General features: G+C 38.8%; 1 protein-coding gene across 1 annotated transcript in view; it reads left to right on the plus strand.

Moving 5' to 3' along the window:
• OCA2 (OCA2 melanosomal transmembrane protein) overlaps positions 1–18,533 on the plus strand; it is a 1,553,018-nt gene that overhangs the window by 1,269,653 nt on the left and 264,832 nt on the right. The window contains exon 20 of the mRNA XM_044071808.1: positions 17,232–17,325. Within this exon, the coding sequence (XP_043927743.1) occupies positions 17,232–17,325 (94 nt within the window). The remainder of the gene's footprint in view (positions 1–17,231; positions 17,326–18,533) is intronic.

Here is an 18,533-nt window from a genome sequence, read left to right on the forward strand (position 1 = left end):
TGGAGATCAAATCTAAGCTGATCGTCTATTATGACTCTCAGCAGTTTAGTGCTGGGTTCAGCAGTAATGATGGAGTTATTGCTTGATAGGATGGAAAATGTAATTTTGAGATTTATGAGGTTTTTGGTGAGGAAGAGTAAGAGCTTTGTTTTCTTAGGGTTAAGAATTAATTTGCTATCACAAAGCCATGTCTCTGTGGTATTGAGTGATGCTTGGGTAGTAGAGTGGAGATCAGATGGAGTGTCTGCCATGGTGATGACAGTCAAATCATCTGCATATTCTACAATTGTGGAGTGAGGACACGAGGTGTAAAGTAGGTTAGTGATCCAAGTATGGATCCTTCGGGGGCTCCCACTGGTATGTTAGGGGGGGTAGTGCAGAGTGGCATTTAACAGCTTGCTGGCAGTTAGAGAGATAGATAGAAAACCAGGATATGGTGGGAGGAGAGAATTTTAAGTGGGGTACTTTGTCCAAGAGGAGGGGATGGGAAACCATGTTGAAGGCTTTGGAGAGGTCAAGGAATAGACATGAAACTAGTTTATTGTTGTCGGGGCCAGAGATACAGTATTGATGGAGGATATCAGTGCAGTTGTGGTATTGGGTTTGGGATGGAATCCATGTTGTGTGTGTGTTAAAAGGCTCTCTTGAAGAAGGTACTGCATTATCTGCTTGTGAATGCATTCCTTTAGTATTTTAGAGAGAGGAGACAGTATAGCAATTGGTTTGAAGTTTGATATATCAAAAGAATTTCTGCCTTTGTGTATAGATAATGTAAAGAATGTTTTCCATATTACTGGGACATATGATTCGGAGATGGATTGGTTAATCAGGATGGAAACAGGATAGGCTAGAGGTTCAGCAGCTATCTGTAGGTAATAGGAAGGAAGATTATCTGCTGAGGGGGAGCAAGGTTTGAGTTTGGAGAGTAAGGATTTAATACAGTTAGTTGAAACAGACTTAAGGGAAAAGGTGTTAGAAGGATGGGGAGGAGAGGTAAAGATTTTTGCACTTTTGTAGTGGGAAGAGCATTTATTATGGTTTATTGAATCAATAATGTGATTGTTAAATGCAGTGGCAGTTTCTTCTGCTGTTTTATTAGGAGAATGGTTGGGATGGAAAGGGTTTCCTGGGTGTAGTATATGGTTGATTGAGTTCCAGAAATTTTTGGGGTCTGTTTGTAGGGTAGTGGTAGGGTTAGCATAGAAGTTAGGCCTGTCTTTGTTGATATGTTTCTTTATTTGATTCCTAAGTTCTTTATAGGTCTGTAGGAGAGAAGGGATTTTAGTTTTAGTCCATAGTTTCCATATCTTATCACGGGTTTTCATCAGGGTACGAGTAGATTTGGTCAGCCAAGGAGTGGAGTTAGTTTTTACTCTTATTGTGCAGAGGGGAGCTAGGGAGTCAAGGATGTTAAGAAAGGTGGAGTTAAAGGAGTGGACAGCCTCATGTAAGGGGAGTGAGGTGAGATGGGACCAGTTTATTCTAGAGAGTTGGTCAATAAAAGAGTCAGAACTGAAAGATGAGGTATTACGGGAAGTGAACTTGAAAGGTCTGGTGAAATGGGGAGTATATCTGGTAACTGTGACAGGGCAGTGATTACTAAGGGCATTAGGTAGAGTGTGAGAGTTATGGTAGTTTTGGGGGTGAGACACCAAATTCCAGTCCAGAAGAGACTGGGGAAGGTGTGATTTATTAATATAGGTAGGGGTAGTAATTAGTTGCTCGAACCCATGTAAGTTGATACAAGAGGTAATATTGGGAGTTTGTACTGAGAGCCAATCTATGTTAGCATTCCCTGGTATGATGGTTTCATTGTGTATGGTCTGGGAGGGATGCCTATGTCAGATTCCAGGGTCTTCAATTAGATAGCGCATTTCTTTTAAAATCCATCGCTTTGAAGCAAGTACCAAAAGGGCTCAGATTCAACAAAGTGCCGAATGGGATCGAAAAAGGATCTACTGCTTATAAGCAATTGGTGGATTTATACGACAAAACTGGGTTAGAAATTTTGGACATCATTATGAAAAATAACAAAAGTAAGTTAGAACTTCTTGAAAAAGAAATAGTGACTTTAAATGAAAGCATTACTAGTGATTTATTGTTTTTTTTTCAATATGTTAAACAATACAATGTTGTACTCAGCAAGATTGAAAAGTTCGTTGACAAGAATGTTAAAATTAAAATCAAAAAGCTATCAAGAGAACTTTCGGACTATAAGAACAACATGGCATATAATTTTGGTTCTAATAACAACAGGGCAGCTTACAAATATGGCTCCAATAATGGGCAGAAAAATAGTAACATACACAATGTATGTGACTATAATGATGAACATAATTCTGGGGAATGCAATGATGAACATCAAGGTTTTTTAGCAGCATCTCCGGGGCCGAGGAGATCCGAACGCTTGAGAAACAAAATGGGGGGTGGTTCAGTGAAACAGTCGAACAGTTCCCACTACCAATTTCAACAAGGGAACAACCATTACAACACGAGAGGGCGGTGGTACAGCAACAACAACCAGAGGTGGAGACAATCTAGGGATTAGACTTTTGCTATAACAATGAAGCAATTGACATTAACAACCATGGCGACACACTTTTTAGTTTTTTGGAATGTAATACTGAAATTGTTGAATCTACAGTTAACGTTGAAGGGGCTGACAACAGTTTTTCAATGAGTGTATTATGTTTGAATAATGATGCAGCTGAATTTAAATGTGAAGTCAGTACAAAAGCAGGTTTCACTATTTATAATTTCAGTGCTTTGGAAATAAAGGAAATGTATCTTGATTTGTTAGCAAAGGGGTTTACATATATACCTGCATTTTGTTACAATATTGTGGATTTGATTACAAGCTTGAAAATATATACTAGGTGGTTAAATTTAGCATTGTACTTCAAAAGGCAAAATGTACAGAAAGATTTTTTTCCTTCTACACTTATTAGGAAAAGTACATTTATTCCACCTGTTGATAAAGATGTGGCATTGTTTGAAAAATTATCGGTTAACACTATATGAACACATTTGGAGAAGAATAGAATTAGGGAACAGGATAACCTTACAAAACAAGAGAAACTGTTGTTGAAAGAATTGGCCACCAATAAAGAAATTAGAATAATGAAACCCGATAAAGGGGGTGGGTTGGTCATTATGACTCACCTTGATTACACAGCCAAAATGGAAATTATTTTAAATGATGATAGCACCTATCAAAGAGCTTCTAGATGTGAGATGAATATAGCATATCAAAAAATAGACACCTTTTTAATGGATACTTTGCTGGAAGGGGGAATACAACAGAAAGATTATGTTTTTTTGGTAGTTGAACACCCAATTATACCAGCAGTGTTCGGCATTCCCAAAATCCATAAAAATATCAACAATCCCCCTTTCAGGCCGACAGTAGCAGCAAAGGGGTCCAAAACTGAACCTTTGGCAGCCTATGTTGACAAGAATACACAGGGTTTGTTAAACAAATATGAGCATATATTGAAGGACTCATGGCATTGTTTAGAATGACTAAGTACTATTGGCAAGGGTGATTTGGTTTGGTCATTCCTTACTATAAATGTGGTCAATTTATTTTCTACAGTACCTCAAGAAGAGGGGTTGGAATACTTTAGAGAAGGTCTTTTGAGAAGTAAACATTTGACTACTACAAAGCTGAACAATGTAGTTAATTTCATGGAATTACTACTTAAAAACAATTACATGACATTTGAGGGGGAAATTTACCATGAAATATCAGGGGTGGCTATGGGGGCCAAGTGTCCCCATTTTTGCCAACCTGGTATTATTGCATTGGGAAGAAACCTTGGTGTTTCCTACCCCTTTTTTTGAACATATTGTATTATACAATCAATTTTTAGATGACATACTTGTTTTGTGGAAGGGAAATGAAGATGAAGCCAGGAATTTTGTGGAAAATCTTAATTCTACTACTACGTTTCTTTCTTTCACATATAAGTGGGACAATGAGACTATTGATTTCTTGGATATTAAACTTACCAAGACAAGTGAAGGTTTAGAAAGTAATGTACACAGAAAAGAGACGTATAGTAATTCTCTTTTGCATTTTTCAAGTTGTCATCCATTACATCAACGTAAAAGTGTAATTAAGGGGCAGATGGTTCGTCTGTCACGTCTTGTAAGTAATGATGAGATTTATCAAAGGGAGATGTACAAATTAATAGGAATGTTTTTGGATAGAGGTTATCCATTGAAATTGTTGATTTCAGTTAAAAAAGAGGTGATGAAAAGAAGGTGGACACCATTTAAACCCATTTTGGTAGAAAACACTGCAATTAGTGAGGTGAATGAAAGAATTGAGTCTTCTCATTCGAAAATGTTTGATTCAAGAGCTCTGGTTTTGAAGTACAATTTGCAGGCATATAACATTGAGATTATTGGGAGATCTTGGGACCTAGCATTTAATATGGATATGCAGAAAGAATTTGGTCACAAACCAAAAGTAATTTTTTCAAGAGGTTTAAACTTAAAGAATCTATTTGAAAGACAACAAAGTAGATTTACAAATTCACAAATGTATAAATGTGGGTCATGCAGATACTGCAGATACATCAATGATGGACCCTATGTGGTTGTGAGGGGGTACAACAAAGCAATTTCATGTTCGGGTAGATGTAGTTGCAACTCCAAAAAAGTGGTATACCTGGCAACTTGCACAACTTGTGCAGGATTTTACGTAGGGAAAACTATACATAGATTAAGGGAAAGGATAGCAGAACACCAGAGGGTCATCAAAAACAAGGATAGCCACAATGCGTTGTATTTACATTCCAAAAATTGTATTTCAAAAAGTTTATATTTTTTGTAATTGACAGGGTGTTGACAAATGAGAGAGGGGTGATGATAATACTAGAGTAGATTCTTTAGAATTTAAATGGCAGGTGATTCTAGATGCAACAACTCACCCTGGACTTAATGACCACATCTCCATTAAGCCTACTTTGAAACAAAGGGCTATGGTTGTTTAAAGTCACTTAGTATTCATTTATTATAGAAAAGTCAGTGATTTTATAAATACAAGTTTTGATATCAATATATGTGCAACAAGCATGTTTAAAGTGATTATATGTGAGTGTATATGGAAACAAATATTTTAGCACATGCTTTTATCAAGTTTTGTGTGCATGTTTTAAGGTACTAGTGAGTTAGATCAGTATGTATATTGGTACTGTAATTAATCAAGAAATTTGATTGGTTAAAGTGTATGTGGAATTTTGTATTTAAAGCATGTGATTATGTGCTCCTTTTACTCTGAAGAAGCCATCAGTTGATGGTGAAAGCGCTTAGTATTTGGGAGCCTTTCAGCTCTTCATTAAACAGTTTGGTGCAGTTCGTGAATTTTGTGTTTTTATTTTTTATCAGTTTTTACCCTGTTGGGTATAGTTTGATTTAACACCACAGTTATGTGGTACATAAACAAGCAGGGGGAACCCATTTGTACCCTCTATGCAGACTAGTCATGGGTCTGTGGAACACAGCCTTGAGCTACCAAGTGCACCTACAAGCTCAATTCCTCCCAGGCAAGCTAAATTCACTGGCAGACGACTTAAGCAGAAATCTCATGGACCCACACGAATGGAAACTGGAACCAAAAATATTCAATATCCTGAGGAACAAATGGGGGAGTCCAGAGATAGACCTGTTTGCCTCCCCTCAGAACTACCTGTTGGACAAATTCTGCACAAGGACTTCCCACAGTCAAGCTTGGAATGTGGATGCCCTGTCTTTTACCTGGGAAAGCCTCTCAGTTTATGCCTTTCCCCCTCTGCCTCTCCTCTCGAAGGTTCTGCTAAAAATCAAACAGGACAAGCCAAGGACAATACTGATTGCACCAGACTGGCCTTGCCAGCACTGGTACCCCCTCTTGTGCAGTATGATACTGCTGGAACCATGGCACCTACCTCAGGCACCTTCCCTGCTGTCCCAGCAGGCGGGCCAGATTCTGCACCCTCAGCTTCAAACCCTGAACCTTGCAGCCTGGCTAATTCCTTGATCTCTCCAATAGCATCCCTCAGTAAGCAGGTGCTAGATGTCATTCTGGAAACAAGGAGGCCTAGTACTAGAAAATCCTATGCTGAAAAGTGGAAAATATACTGTTCCTGGAGCCAGACTCAGGGATGGGCACAGTGGTGCCCAGCTTACCTCATATCCTTCAGTACTTAACAGAAATGCTCCACAAGGGCCTAACCTTCTCGTCTATTAAAATTCATGCCTCTGCCATTTCAGCACATTATAACACTGAACCACCCCTCATCTCTCACTCCCTGCTAAAACAATTCCTTAGAGGGGCTAAAAATGTAAGAACCCCCCCCCAGGCAAGCCCCTACACCAGCCTGGGACCTTAACTTTATATTGGAAAAGCTCACTTTCCCTCCATTTGAACCAGCTGCAACTGCAGAGTTGAAATTCCTTTCTTGGAAAACAGCCTTCCTTCTAGCCATCACTTCTGCAAGAAGAATGTCTGAATTACAGGCCCTCATGGCAGTGGAGCCCTTCATTATCTTTCATGCAGACAGGGTTTCCCTCAGGACCAATCCTTCCTTTATGCCCAAGGTGGTGTCTAGTGTGGCCCTAAAACAGTCCATTAATTTCCCTACCTTTTTCCCAACTCCACAAACCAAAGGAGAATGGATACTGCACTCTTTGGACATGCACAGACAACTTAGATTTTATTTGGACAGGACTAAGCCACTCAGAAAATCTGAACAGCTGATAGTTGGCTTTGCTGCAGGGGCAGAGGGGAAGGCCATTTCAAAGCAAACCATTTCTAAATGGATAATCCATTGCATTCTTTTCTGCTATAAGCACCATGGAAAACCTACCCCACAGGGAATAAGATCACATTCCACCAGGGCTGCATCTACCTCTACAGCCTTTCTCAGAGGAGTCCCTACCAGGGACATCCTAGAAGCTGCAACCTGGAGCTCTGTACATACCTTCAGCAAGCATTACCACATGCCTATTTTTTCTAAATCCAGAGCTGGTTTTGCCACTGCAGTCTTGCAAGGCTTAATAGCTGGCCCTAATGCTCTCTAACTACCTCCTCCCTTCCTTAGCTTTGGGAATCAACCCAAATGTAATGACTGCTACACTGAAACATGAAGAACATAGTACAGTTGTGTACACTTACCATAAATGTAGATGTTAGTGTATTCACTGTTGCAGTCCTGGTTACCCTCCCTCCCTCCAGCCCCCTGACTTCTCTTGGCTCTACCTTTCCTTCTAGATTTTTAGCTTTCTGGTGAATTTTACTTTTTGATGAAGGTGTACCATAACATATATTTGCTTCCCATTGTGGGGGCACCTGACATCTGGGGCAAGAAAAACTGATGTAATGGTGTCGGCTGCATGTTTTATACCCCTGATGACCTGATGTCATGGAAGAAGAGACAGCATCCAATGTAGGAATCCAAGACTCTGATATTCAAGCCGGCTAAGGGCTATCTGCAGGAAGATAACCCAAATGTAATGACTGCAACAGTGAATACACTCTAACATCTACATTTATGGTAAGTGTACACAACTGTACTTTTGGCATCCCTTTTATTGTATGTGCAAGTCAGGGAGAGGTGTCATTCCCTGGGTCCCTACTGTGTCAGTGTATGTGCTATGCATTTTCTCTTTGCTGCAGCCTTGGCATACTGGACACTCCTACATCTGCCTACTGGGGCAGGCTCAGGTTGTTCCTCCTCTGAGTCACTCTGTGCCTGTGCAGGCCTTGGCATTGGTGGTGGGCTGTGTGGCCCTGCCCTGTGCTGTTCCTGGCGCAGCTTTTTCTGCAGGATCATATTGTGTAGCATGGCACATACCAAAACAGTTTGGGTACATGTAGCTGGTGAGTACTGCAGGGCTCCTCCAGATGTGTCCAGACACCGGAGCCTGAGCATCCCAAACACACAATCTATTATAAGTCTGGTCTGTGCGTGTGCCTCATTATGGCGTTCTTGTTCAGGTGTGTGTGCATTTCTGATGGGTGTCATCAGCCACGGCTCCAGTGTGTAACCAGCATCCCCCACTAGGTGACCATAGGGAATGTCCCCATTGGCAAATCTCTGGTACAGCTGCGTCAGATGCCATATGTGGGAATCATCATAGCTTCCAGAGCAGCCAGCACACACATTCATTATAATACCCTGGGCATCACAGACAACCTGGCAGTTGATGGGGGGATTCCCCTGTGGTTGATGTAAGCCCTACCCTGATCACCAGGTGGTGCTTTGATGCATATGTGTGTACAGTCTATAGCACCCACTACCTCAGGGTATTCTGCTATTTGGTGGAAGAGATGCATATTGCTGGCCAACACCTCACAGGTGGGGAGGAAATATACATGCTCACTGGCATGTGCTGACATGGCATCCAGAAACTGGTGGAATACTCTGGATGCTGATGTCTGTGAGATCCCCATGATATCCCTAGCTTTGGGAGGTACCTGTGGCTAGTATTCCTAGGCCTACATATACCTTGGTATCCACTGGGATGGGTTCCTCTCGGTCAGTTTGGTGTGTTAGGTGTGGCTGGCACAGCTTGACAATTTGCTGTAAGAGGTTTCTGTCTACCCTATAGTGCTCCACAATCTCCAACTCATGTAGCCCCTGGCAGGTTACCCTGGGTCTGTACGCTCTTTTCCGTCTCCTCACTGTGGGTTGAGCGGCAGCATTCACATCCTCACCATCCTCAGCCTCTTGCACATGTTGTTCTATGTTGCCTGCTGCAGCTCTTCTCATTTTGTAGGTTTGTTTGTTAAAATTTCCCCCCTTTTGTACACTGGTGGTGTAGAGTGTGGGAAAAACCAGAGGGGTAGGTGTTTGCATAGTTTCTAATAGTGTTCTGGGCTGGGCTGGTCTGCTGCCTGTGTAATTAGCTGATTCTGATACTTTTCACCTGTCTATTTCTCCTAGATTACCTTCCTACTGCTGTTTTCCCTTCCCATTGCCTTTCTGTTTAAGCCCGGGGGCTCGCTATGCAAACAGAGTGCTCACATGTGCAAATTGCTACTATTTCCTGTTCAACTTTTTTTTTCCTCCTGTAAAACCCGGTTAGGCTTTGTAAAGAGTGCTAGGCAGGTTTAGACACACCCCCTAGCTTAGTTATGCTAAGCTAGGAGCAAACCCAAGCCACAGGGCTCCAATCTGCTTACAGTATGCCTGACACACACCCCCATGATGTCACCTACCTACTAGGCTTGCACCAAGCTATTCATACTCTTACACTGTTGGGACCTGACTGATATGCTGGGGAAAACTCGGATTCACTGTCTTTTCCCTCATTTGCATAGGATTGCCTGCCAATACATAGTTACATTTCTCACACTGAGCCTCCCCCCTTAGCAACCACTACTCACTGGCCAGGTTGTCTTCTGCCTGCCATTGACTTGCATGGCAGAATACTGATTTTAGTTAGAATGCTTATTTTATGTTTATTTTATTATTCCCCCGATCCCATTTGCGTGCCACTGCCCTACGCTTAAACAGCCGAGATCGGCTAAGAAAAAAAAAAAATAAAAGCTGATTTTTTTTTGGGTTGTTTGCAATGCCAGTGGCCTTATACTTGCCCATTGTCATGCTTACTACATGATATGCAGCTTTTATTTTGGAGCTGTCATAGCTCCGTTTTGGATTTTGCAGAAATGTACTCGGTTACTAACCGAGTACATTTCTGCAGATTGCACTAGTCTTGCATGGACTGTTGCAAGCTTCCTGGTTTGCAAAATCACCTCATTTGCACGTATTTCACCTGCAAATGGGGTGATTTGCATACCAGGGCTTAGTATGTGCAAGATTAGTGCAGGAGCGCTCGTGCACACCCCTGCAGGCTGTTCCTGGATTGCACGGCAGACATATTGCCTGCTTGAGCTCCTGCACCGATCCTGCACTCTGTGCAAGCTTTTGAGAATCTGGGAGACTGTTTTTTCTGCACCCACAGCATCAGAGAAAACTTCTGGTAGCAATTCTACCATTTCAGCTACATTTTCATCAACCTTCACTTAATTTTCAGCCAAAGCTGAATCAGCCATATTTTCTTACTGCTCCTCCTGGCTGCCTCCATGCCTGGACAGAAAATAGGAAGTCAGGATGTGTAACACACAAATCCTTCCCCGACTACCAAGAATAGGGGAAGTTCCCAGATGCCCCAGCCAAATTTCCCTTAGTAGTACAAATCCCACCTTGGGTGTCCCTTGAAAAGAGGCTACTGGCCTAGTGGAATTAACCCAGTCAACAAAGGATAAATAAAATAAAATAAGATAAATATTCAGGATGTCTTTATGACTATGTGATAAAGAATTCCTTCACATTGTAAATTTGTTTATCCATTCTTAGCTACTAATAAGCCAACCACCCCAAAATATTAGGAGAATTTAAAATGGTTAACCATTTGAAATGTTGAGACCCACTAAATTCACTCCCAAAAAAGTAAAAAGAATTGACTTTCATATACTATGCCCAGGATGCTGTTTCTCTGAATACTGTCTTTTTTCATAGGTATGATGATCTTGGAGTTGGTATATATAAGTTCAGGGGGTGTGGGGGCCTGTCCACACTGCAAAAAAAGTTTAAGGGAGAATAACAATTTTTGAAATTTGCTCTTCTGTGTTTTCTTTATTTTTTCAGCTTGTTGGCACTCGGTATTTTGAGTGCTGACATTTCAATAGGGAGCCATTTAAGTGATATGATTTGAAACAGAAATCATGTACTTATTTAGGTATTTAGATATCTGCAACTTTTGATTTGACCCACTGGTTGTACTTGATGTGGGTCTATATTATAAAGATGAAAGCTCTAAACAGCAAATACATCTACATCAACAAATAAAGGTCGATGTACAAAAAGAGGGAAATAAATAATCGGCGAAAAGAAAACGCTAAACGTATTTCGTCAACCTATAGCGGCATGCAGGGTAAGCTCAAACTAATTAAATTAACACACTTTTGCACCCCCAGCCCCCCCTACTTAAATATCAACTCCAAGACCACACTACAGTGGGGAAAAGGATATATTTCCTCATCCCCACGATTGCCCTGCTGGCCAAGCAAATACGTTCAGCATTTTCATTTTCACCGATTACATATTTTGCTGTTTTTTGTACATCAACCTTTATGTGTCGATGTATTCGCTATTTTGAGCTTTTGTGTTTATAATATAGACCCCTTGATTTTGTGAATATGTTAGCATTGTGTACTCATGCCTGTTTTGGTGTCTTTTAACTCCAGTGTATCAAAAATTATCTTTAGACAAAATATTATACTCTGCTACTGTATTTAGCTTATATTCAAAATTTCACATATTTATTCTCAGCATTTCTTGCTAATGGTATAACTTACATTCTTGTCTCAGTTCCTCAGGTAGAGTTTCAGACTTTATTGTAGTAACCATTGTAACTTAATAGCACCTTCTCCAGAAATGTATGTTTGTGGAACTTTTTTGTTTCTTTTCAGTAGCATGGAAATTCTTTTTAATGTGTTTACCTTTAACCATTTTTGTAAAATGCTTCTTTCTACTACAGATTTGACAAATGTTATTAAAAGCAGATCATATATTTTCTCATGATTATAAACATACCTAGTAAATGAGTTTTTTGAAAGTCAAATCTACCATACTTTCTTTTCAGTCCATGACTTTCCTTTTTTATCTCCATTTATGTTGCAACAAATTCTCACTTATTTAACTACTTTTTTATTTTGCATACATCCATTTCCTCAGTTAATCATTTGAAACATATATTTATTTTCTTGCTCATTGTTCATATAGCCACAATTTAAGATAAAGCCAAGTTTGCTTTTCCATGAAGCTTGCTTCTTTCTTTATCAATTCTTATACGACAAACTGTACTGTCTTGTTAATGAAACATGCAGCTCACTGGATTCACACTATTTGGCTTGATTTTTTTTTTTTTTTGCTGTGTAACTTAAAGATCAAGTGGAAGAGCAAAAACCTGCCAATTAACAAATACCTTTTAGAAGATCACATCTTCATAATTGTGATCCCTTTTATAAAAAATAAAGGAGTGTTCTTAAATACTCTTGTACCAAATTTTACATCTAAAAGTCCTGCGCTATGTGTGAAAGTCAACAGAAAACCCTGGTGTCGCATACTTTTGGCAGGCAAATTTAAGTCATGTTGACAAGGTCTTTAGGGTAGGAAGGTTTTTGAAAACTAATGATCATTTCTGTTACTGTTCAGAAGCTCCCATATTTTTCCCATTTATAAAAGGTAGTAGGGAAGAACACCAACTAGAAAGCAATGGAAAAGCAGTTAATTTCTGTTCAAAATGTTTAATTAATTTAATTACACCCTTAAAATTTTGACTAAATGGCAAATTCTTTCTAGGCTCAAATAATTCCCAAACTTTAATCTGATGCTGTAAAAAACAACAAACAAAGTAAAAGAGGAGGAAATACATAGGCAGTTGCCAAACCGATATTTTATTTCTCTAGTGCCTCAACAAGAATCTTTCCAGGAAGGACTTACAACATAAAAACTGAGATCAAAATGTAAACAAAGAATAAAGGAAACAATAAAGAGGACATGTCATAAAAATAATTAGCATTTATACACTTAAAAATTCTTTCCAGTTACATCCACTATTTAAACCATTAGGAACCAAAGTGCCAAATTAAAAAAAAATAAAACACTTTCCTTATAATGTAAGCAGTTTTTTAAGTACCTCCACATCTAATCTTCCAAACAATGTGCTCCAAAATAGAAGGTGTAAACCCACCAACTTCACACTCATGCTCTTTAACAAAATTCACGACCACTAGTTTTATCCATATTCTATATATTTCTAAGCTGTTTCTTCATCCTAACAGCCAAACATCTTTCTGTTTCACCAACATAAAATAAACTACATGGACACATAATAGCATAAATTACTGACTCAGTGGTACAAGTAAAACTTCCCTTAATGTCCAACTTAATATGGTTGATCTCACTACTACTCATTACTAATAAATGGACAAATAGTACAAGTGCCACAGGAAACTATGCACCTGTGATGAATGTTTAAACCTATAGGGGGTTGAGGCAATGCAAAATAATTGTGACATAAAACACTGCCAATATTCTTCCCTTTGGTAAAAAAGATTAAAAGGACCCCAAACAATGACTTACTCAGTAACATCATTCACTAAAATATCGTGATTTATTTTAGCACTAAGAATAGTTTCCTTAGAAAACATATTAAACGGTGAAACAAATCAAACATGTCTTTTTTCATCTTCAAAGGTAACTTTATTAGAGCCCCTAATACATTTTTCTTCTGTGCCCTATAATAAATTAGTATGAATTGTAGCATAGGCTTGCCAATATGCTTTATACACCTAGTCTCTATGATAGCCCCTATACAAAAGCATTCTAATCAACTTGAAATAGCTTTACAAAAAACCCTAAAAGAAATTAACAGGCCAGCAACACCACAAAAAGTAACACCCAAATAATAACTGAGGAATGGGAAAGTAAAGTAAAAGACAAACCAAATCTATTATTTCCCAAACTCTCTACAAAAAAAAAAAATGCTTGTATCCATGATATCACCTTTACAAATAAAAATTAAATTGTCAATATAACAAAAGTAATATCTCACATTATGAAAAAAAAAAACCTGTTGGAATAAATATATTCATTTTCAAACAACCAGTTAATAGACAATCATAAGCTAGAGCAAAAGGTATTCCCATAGCTGTCCCTTTACATTGACAAAACAATTTTCATTAAATATAAAAATTTAAATTACCTCAAACAAAAATTGTGCCCTTGGTGAAAAAAGGTTCTGCATGAGGGAGGGTACTGGAAAGACAAGAATGGTCATGAGACTCAGTGGTATTGTGATATCTATAAATCTATGTTCCCAATTTGTTACCTTGGCAAGTTCTGCCATTTGATACCTACATTTTGTAAACGTGGAGTGTGCTCTTGAGGTTAGCAGATCACAAACCACTACCCAGTCCAACAGTGCCTTTTCTCCCTGAGAGAAAGGAACAAAGCATGAAGGATTGCTGCTTTTAATAAAATTAACTGGAAAAGTTGTGGCTCTGGGAAATTATACACACAAAACAGAGTCAGTTGTTTAGGCCATCTCATACTCTTGCAGCCTTTTCCATACAGAGTAAGAATTTGTGAAGGACATTCAAAGCAGCAGAAAGGAGCACCTTTTGGCATTACATTTTCACGCGTTTCACTCTGAATTTACAGATCATTTTAAAACAATGACTCTGCAAAAGGTTGCGTAATATAATAAGGGTGAAAGGTCTGGTAAAAATAGTCTGTTGTGCAAAGCAGTGAACAGTTTCATCAAGAGACATTCCGTTGATTTAATATATAAAGTGCAGCTTTTAAATATTTTTATCAAAAAAGAAACTACATATAGTACAGCTGTGAAGGGTAGTGCACTGAAAATAACATTTATTATTAATTTTTAGAAATCCATGGATGTTACAGAGCAGTTACATTAAAAATCATATGATAGCAAATTTTGCATGTACATTTGGTATGACAGCTGTTCATAATTAAAAACAGTAGGACTTAACTGACTTGCATATTAGTTATTAGGCATCTCAGTATTACAAAATAGCAGACTAAAAGAGCTCCAATGGTCTGATGCCTTCCCTGTGTTCAGTGTAGTCAAATACCTCAGCAGTTAATGTACTTGAATTTTACGTCAGGAGCATTAGAAGTCTGTGGGTTCTATTTCCACACCAGAGACTTAGCATGTGTTGAAGCCGCGGTGGTACGGCAGTAGCATTGTTACCTCACAGCAAGAGGTTCTCCCGTTTGATTCTTGGCTGGGATTGGGAGTACCTTCTGTGTGGAGTCTGCATGTCCTCCTCACGATTGGGTAGCATTCGAAAGACTTGCGTGCGTAAATGGGCGTGCCTTCATTGAAGGTTGGGCGTCGAGCTGGCACCTCGGCGTTTCATAAAAAGTCTACTGCCAATCATTAGCGGATCGGAGTTCTGCTGTGGCGACCCCTTACCTGGATAAGCCAAAAAGACAAACAACAACAACACTTAGCATGTGTGGTGTGGGGGTGAGGTGGTGGGGTCTATATTAGAACAGCGAAATTTCAGAACTTCAAATGTTCTAATATCAACACTTAATAAGCGAAAGCTGAAAATAGCGAAGTTTTAGATAACCAAATTCTTTCCTAGGGAAAGAATTTGGTTGTCTGTTCCTGTCGCTTCGCTATTTTCAGCTCTGCGGTGGAAAGTTATGGTCAGGTTCAGGTAAGTGTGCGATTGTGTGGACGTGAGGGTTAGGGTGGGATAGGTGAGTTAGGGTTAGGGCGCGGGTCAGGTAAGTGTGCGAATGTGTGGACGTGAGGGTTAGGATGGAATAGGTGAGTTAGGGTTAGGGTGCAGGTGTGGTGTGTGTGCGATAGTGATGGACCTTAGGGTTAGGGTTTGGGTTAAGGTAAGTGGGTAGATAGTGGTGTATGTACAGTTTAGTGTAGGTTTAGATGTAAGATTTTAGGTGTATGTGTGTGGATTGCTGTTTGTTTGGTGTATTTGTGTTGTGTGTATGTGTTTTGGAACAGCGATTTTTTTTTTCCCTAGGAAAAAATTCGATGTTCTAAATTTTTGGTCTTATCGGTTTTTGGTTACTAGGTGTCGATATTAGAACATTTGAAGTTCTGAAACTTCGATGTTCTAATATAGACCCAGGTGGTGGATGCTGCAATGCTGAGCTGCTATCCCTTGGATGAGATGAGTAGAGGTAATATCTACCCTAGGTAGCAGCAGGTCAGGTGGATGTTAATGATCCCAAGAAAAGAAATGACTTCCTGAGTATCCTAGCCAGACTTATCCTTCCCATTAATACAATCTCAGGTCTTCCCTGACATTGGGATCTGTCTATTAAAATACTGTGATAAATAACTGTTTAATGCCCCCTTTTTATTTACAGATAGTGCTGCTGAAACATAAAAAATGCAAATACAGTGATAAAAAAGGACCTGGGTATAACTGAGATACTTTCTTTTCTGATGACGGTTTAGAAAGTGAACTGAAAATATCATATCAATCATCATACCATCTTAGCTGAGTATAACATTTTGTGCAACTGGAAAATGATGCCTCTACTCATCTTTAAACACTGAGTGTGTGTGTGTGTGTGTGTGTGTGTGTGTGTGTGTGTGTGTGTGTGTGTGTGTGTGTGTGTGTGTGAACAGCAAAGCGTGTCTTACCTAACAAACTGTTTTTCATTGTTTTCCTATTAATTAATTATTTCATCTGCTGCTTACCCATTTTCTTTGTTATTATTGATTTATTTTAATGCAAGAGACCCATTTATAAGTACCCCCGGAGAGATGGGCATGTCTTGATAAAAGTACACTCAGAAGAAGTTCATTATACCTAAAAGTACACCTAAATGTGCTGTTATCAAGACATAACCACACCATCTCATGCATTAATTTGTGTTGTTTTCTTCATTAGGATAGACCACACATAACTGTAATGGTCTATAAGTGTAAGGGGCTTCTCTTTCTTCAACAGTATATGAAGATAATATCCACTCATATGCAAGCACAGAAATGATTGAAAAAACATCATTGAGTTTCCCTTTTGTGACCACTAAATTATGAAGTTGCTGCATGCCTCTCTCAACATGGTTTTGAAGGCTGTCTGGAAGCAATGTCTTCATTTCCTATACATGATCTTTCACATGTTTTTTTTTTTCTTTTTAATGCTTCTCTGAAACAGGCTCCCTATCCATGTGAAACAGAGTTCGTACCTAACACAATTAAAATGTATTTTGAACAACTGGATGGGGAACATGAAATTTATCTCTGGTTTGGAACCTATGTCTGTAATGGACATGGGCGTCCTGTAAATGTTCATTTCCCAAGACCCTGCTTGCACTTAACAAGGGTACCAGAACTTGTTAGAGATCTGGGATGGATGGCTAGGTTTAAAAAAAAACACAATGGTTGCTAGCCTAGTACACACCTATGAACCTGTGAGTGCAGTAACAGATTAACCTGTCAGTACGTCATCTCTCTACAGTACAGTGCCATTATGGTCTATAATGTTATGCTATTCAGGTGACTTTAGTAGCATGTTTAGTTATGCCTTCACTGTAAGTCCTAGTCTGCTTTTCTATTTATAACACATTTGATTGCATGAATCTGAAATAAACTTATGATTTACAAACTATAAATCATTAACATTGACTTTAAACAATTGTATTGTTATTATTATACAGGTAATGGGACACTGATCGGAGCATCTGCTAATGTTGTATGTGCAGGTATTGCAGAACAGCATGGTTATGGTTTCTCTTTCATGGAATTTTTTAGGTAAGAAATTTAGTTAATTGTATGCACTATCTGATATTTCATTTCACTTAAGTATCATGTTAAATAATGGCTTTGATAATATGTACATTTCTGGAAGCCTATAAAAAAAAGAGGGATTTTCTTTTCCATGAGGTTGGTAAGTTTATTTTGTTTATTATGTGGGAAAAATGAGCAGGTAGGAGCAATATGTATGACCAAAGTTGTATTTTTAAGTAAAACTTGATAGGCTATATTAAGACTAGAACTGCTATATGCAAAACATGCAAAAAATGATAATAACCAGTATTTTGGGAACAAAAGTGTCAGTATGTAGTACTAAAAGCAAAATCTTACTATAAAGTAAGCAGTGTATATTAACACTGATCTTGCATGAAGCACTCCAAAGAAACCAAAATAATGTCTCATTACTTTTTGAATGTGTTTAATAGGGTTTTGCTTTTTTAATTAGATCTTATTTGGTAAGAAGGCCTTTTGTTTATTATTCCATTTAAAGAAAACTTTATTAATTTCATGTCTGTTGCTTGAAAATTATAACTTTTTTGAGAATGTTACAAAGCTACTGTTTCCTTGTGGTGGATATGAACTCTGTCCTGTGGAGATAATTGACTTGGATCTTAAACAAAAAGTCAAGCAGAAATCCATTACTTCTTGCTTATCTCTGAGATGCAGGTTTTCTCATGTATATTGTGCTTTCTACAAAAAAGAGGCACAAGAGAATGTGGCGGACTGATGTCCTAAGAACCTTTACCAAGACCCTTCTTTTTCTTGATAATGTTGCAGATATTGTCACAAAATCCAGTGATGTATTATACTGACTCTAATTGATAATGAAGATTGTGAAGTCATCTGAATTTAGCTTGGATCTGGCTGAAAATGGAATGGTGTATCTATTTGAAAAAAAAACTTAGCACATGAAGATGTGTAGCATGACCCAATTTAAAAAAAATGCTTGAGGGAGTCTGTTGCATCTGCTGATTAGGGGGGATATTTGAAATGCTTGGAGGGAGTCTGTTGCATCTGCTGATTGGGAAGGATATTTGAAATGTTTGGAGGGAGTCTGTTGCATCTGCTGATTGGGAAGGATATTTGAAATGCTTGGAGGGAGTCTGACGCATCTGCTGATTAGGGTAGATATTTGAAATGCTTGGACGGAGTCTGTCGCATCTGCTGATTAGGGGGGATATTTGAAATGCTTGGACGGAGTCTGT

The sequence above is a fragment of the Protopterus annectens genome, chromosome 5.part0 (genome assembly GCF_019279795.1).
Source record: "Protopterus annectens isolate FY-2018-M chromosome 5.part0, PAN1.0, whole genome shotgun sequence".
Taxonomy (NCBI): domain Eukaryota; kingdom Metazoa; phylum Chordata; order Ceratodontiformes; family Protopteridae; genus Protopterus; species Protopterus annectens.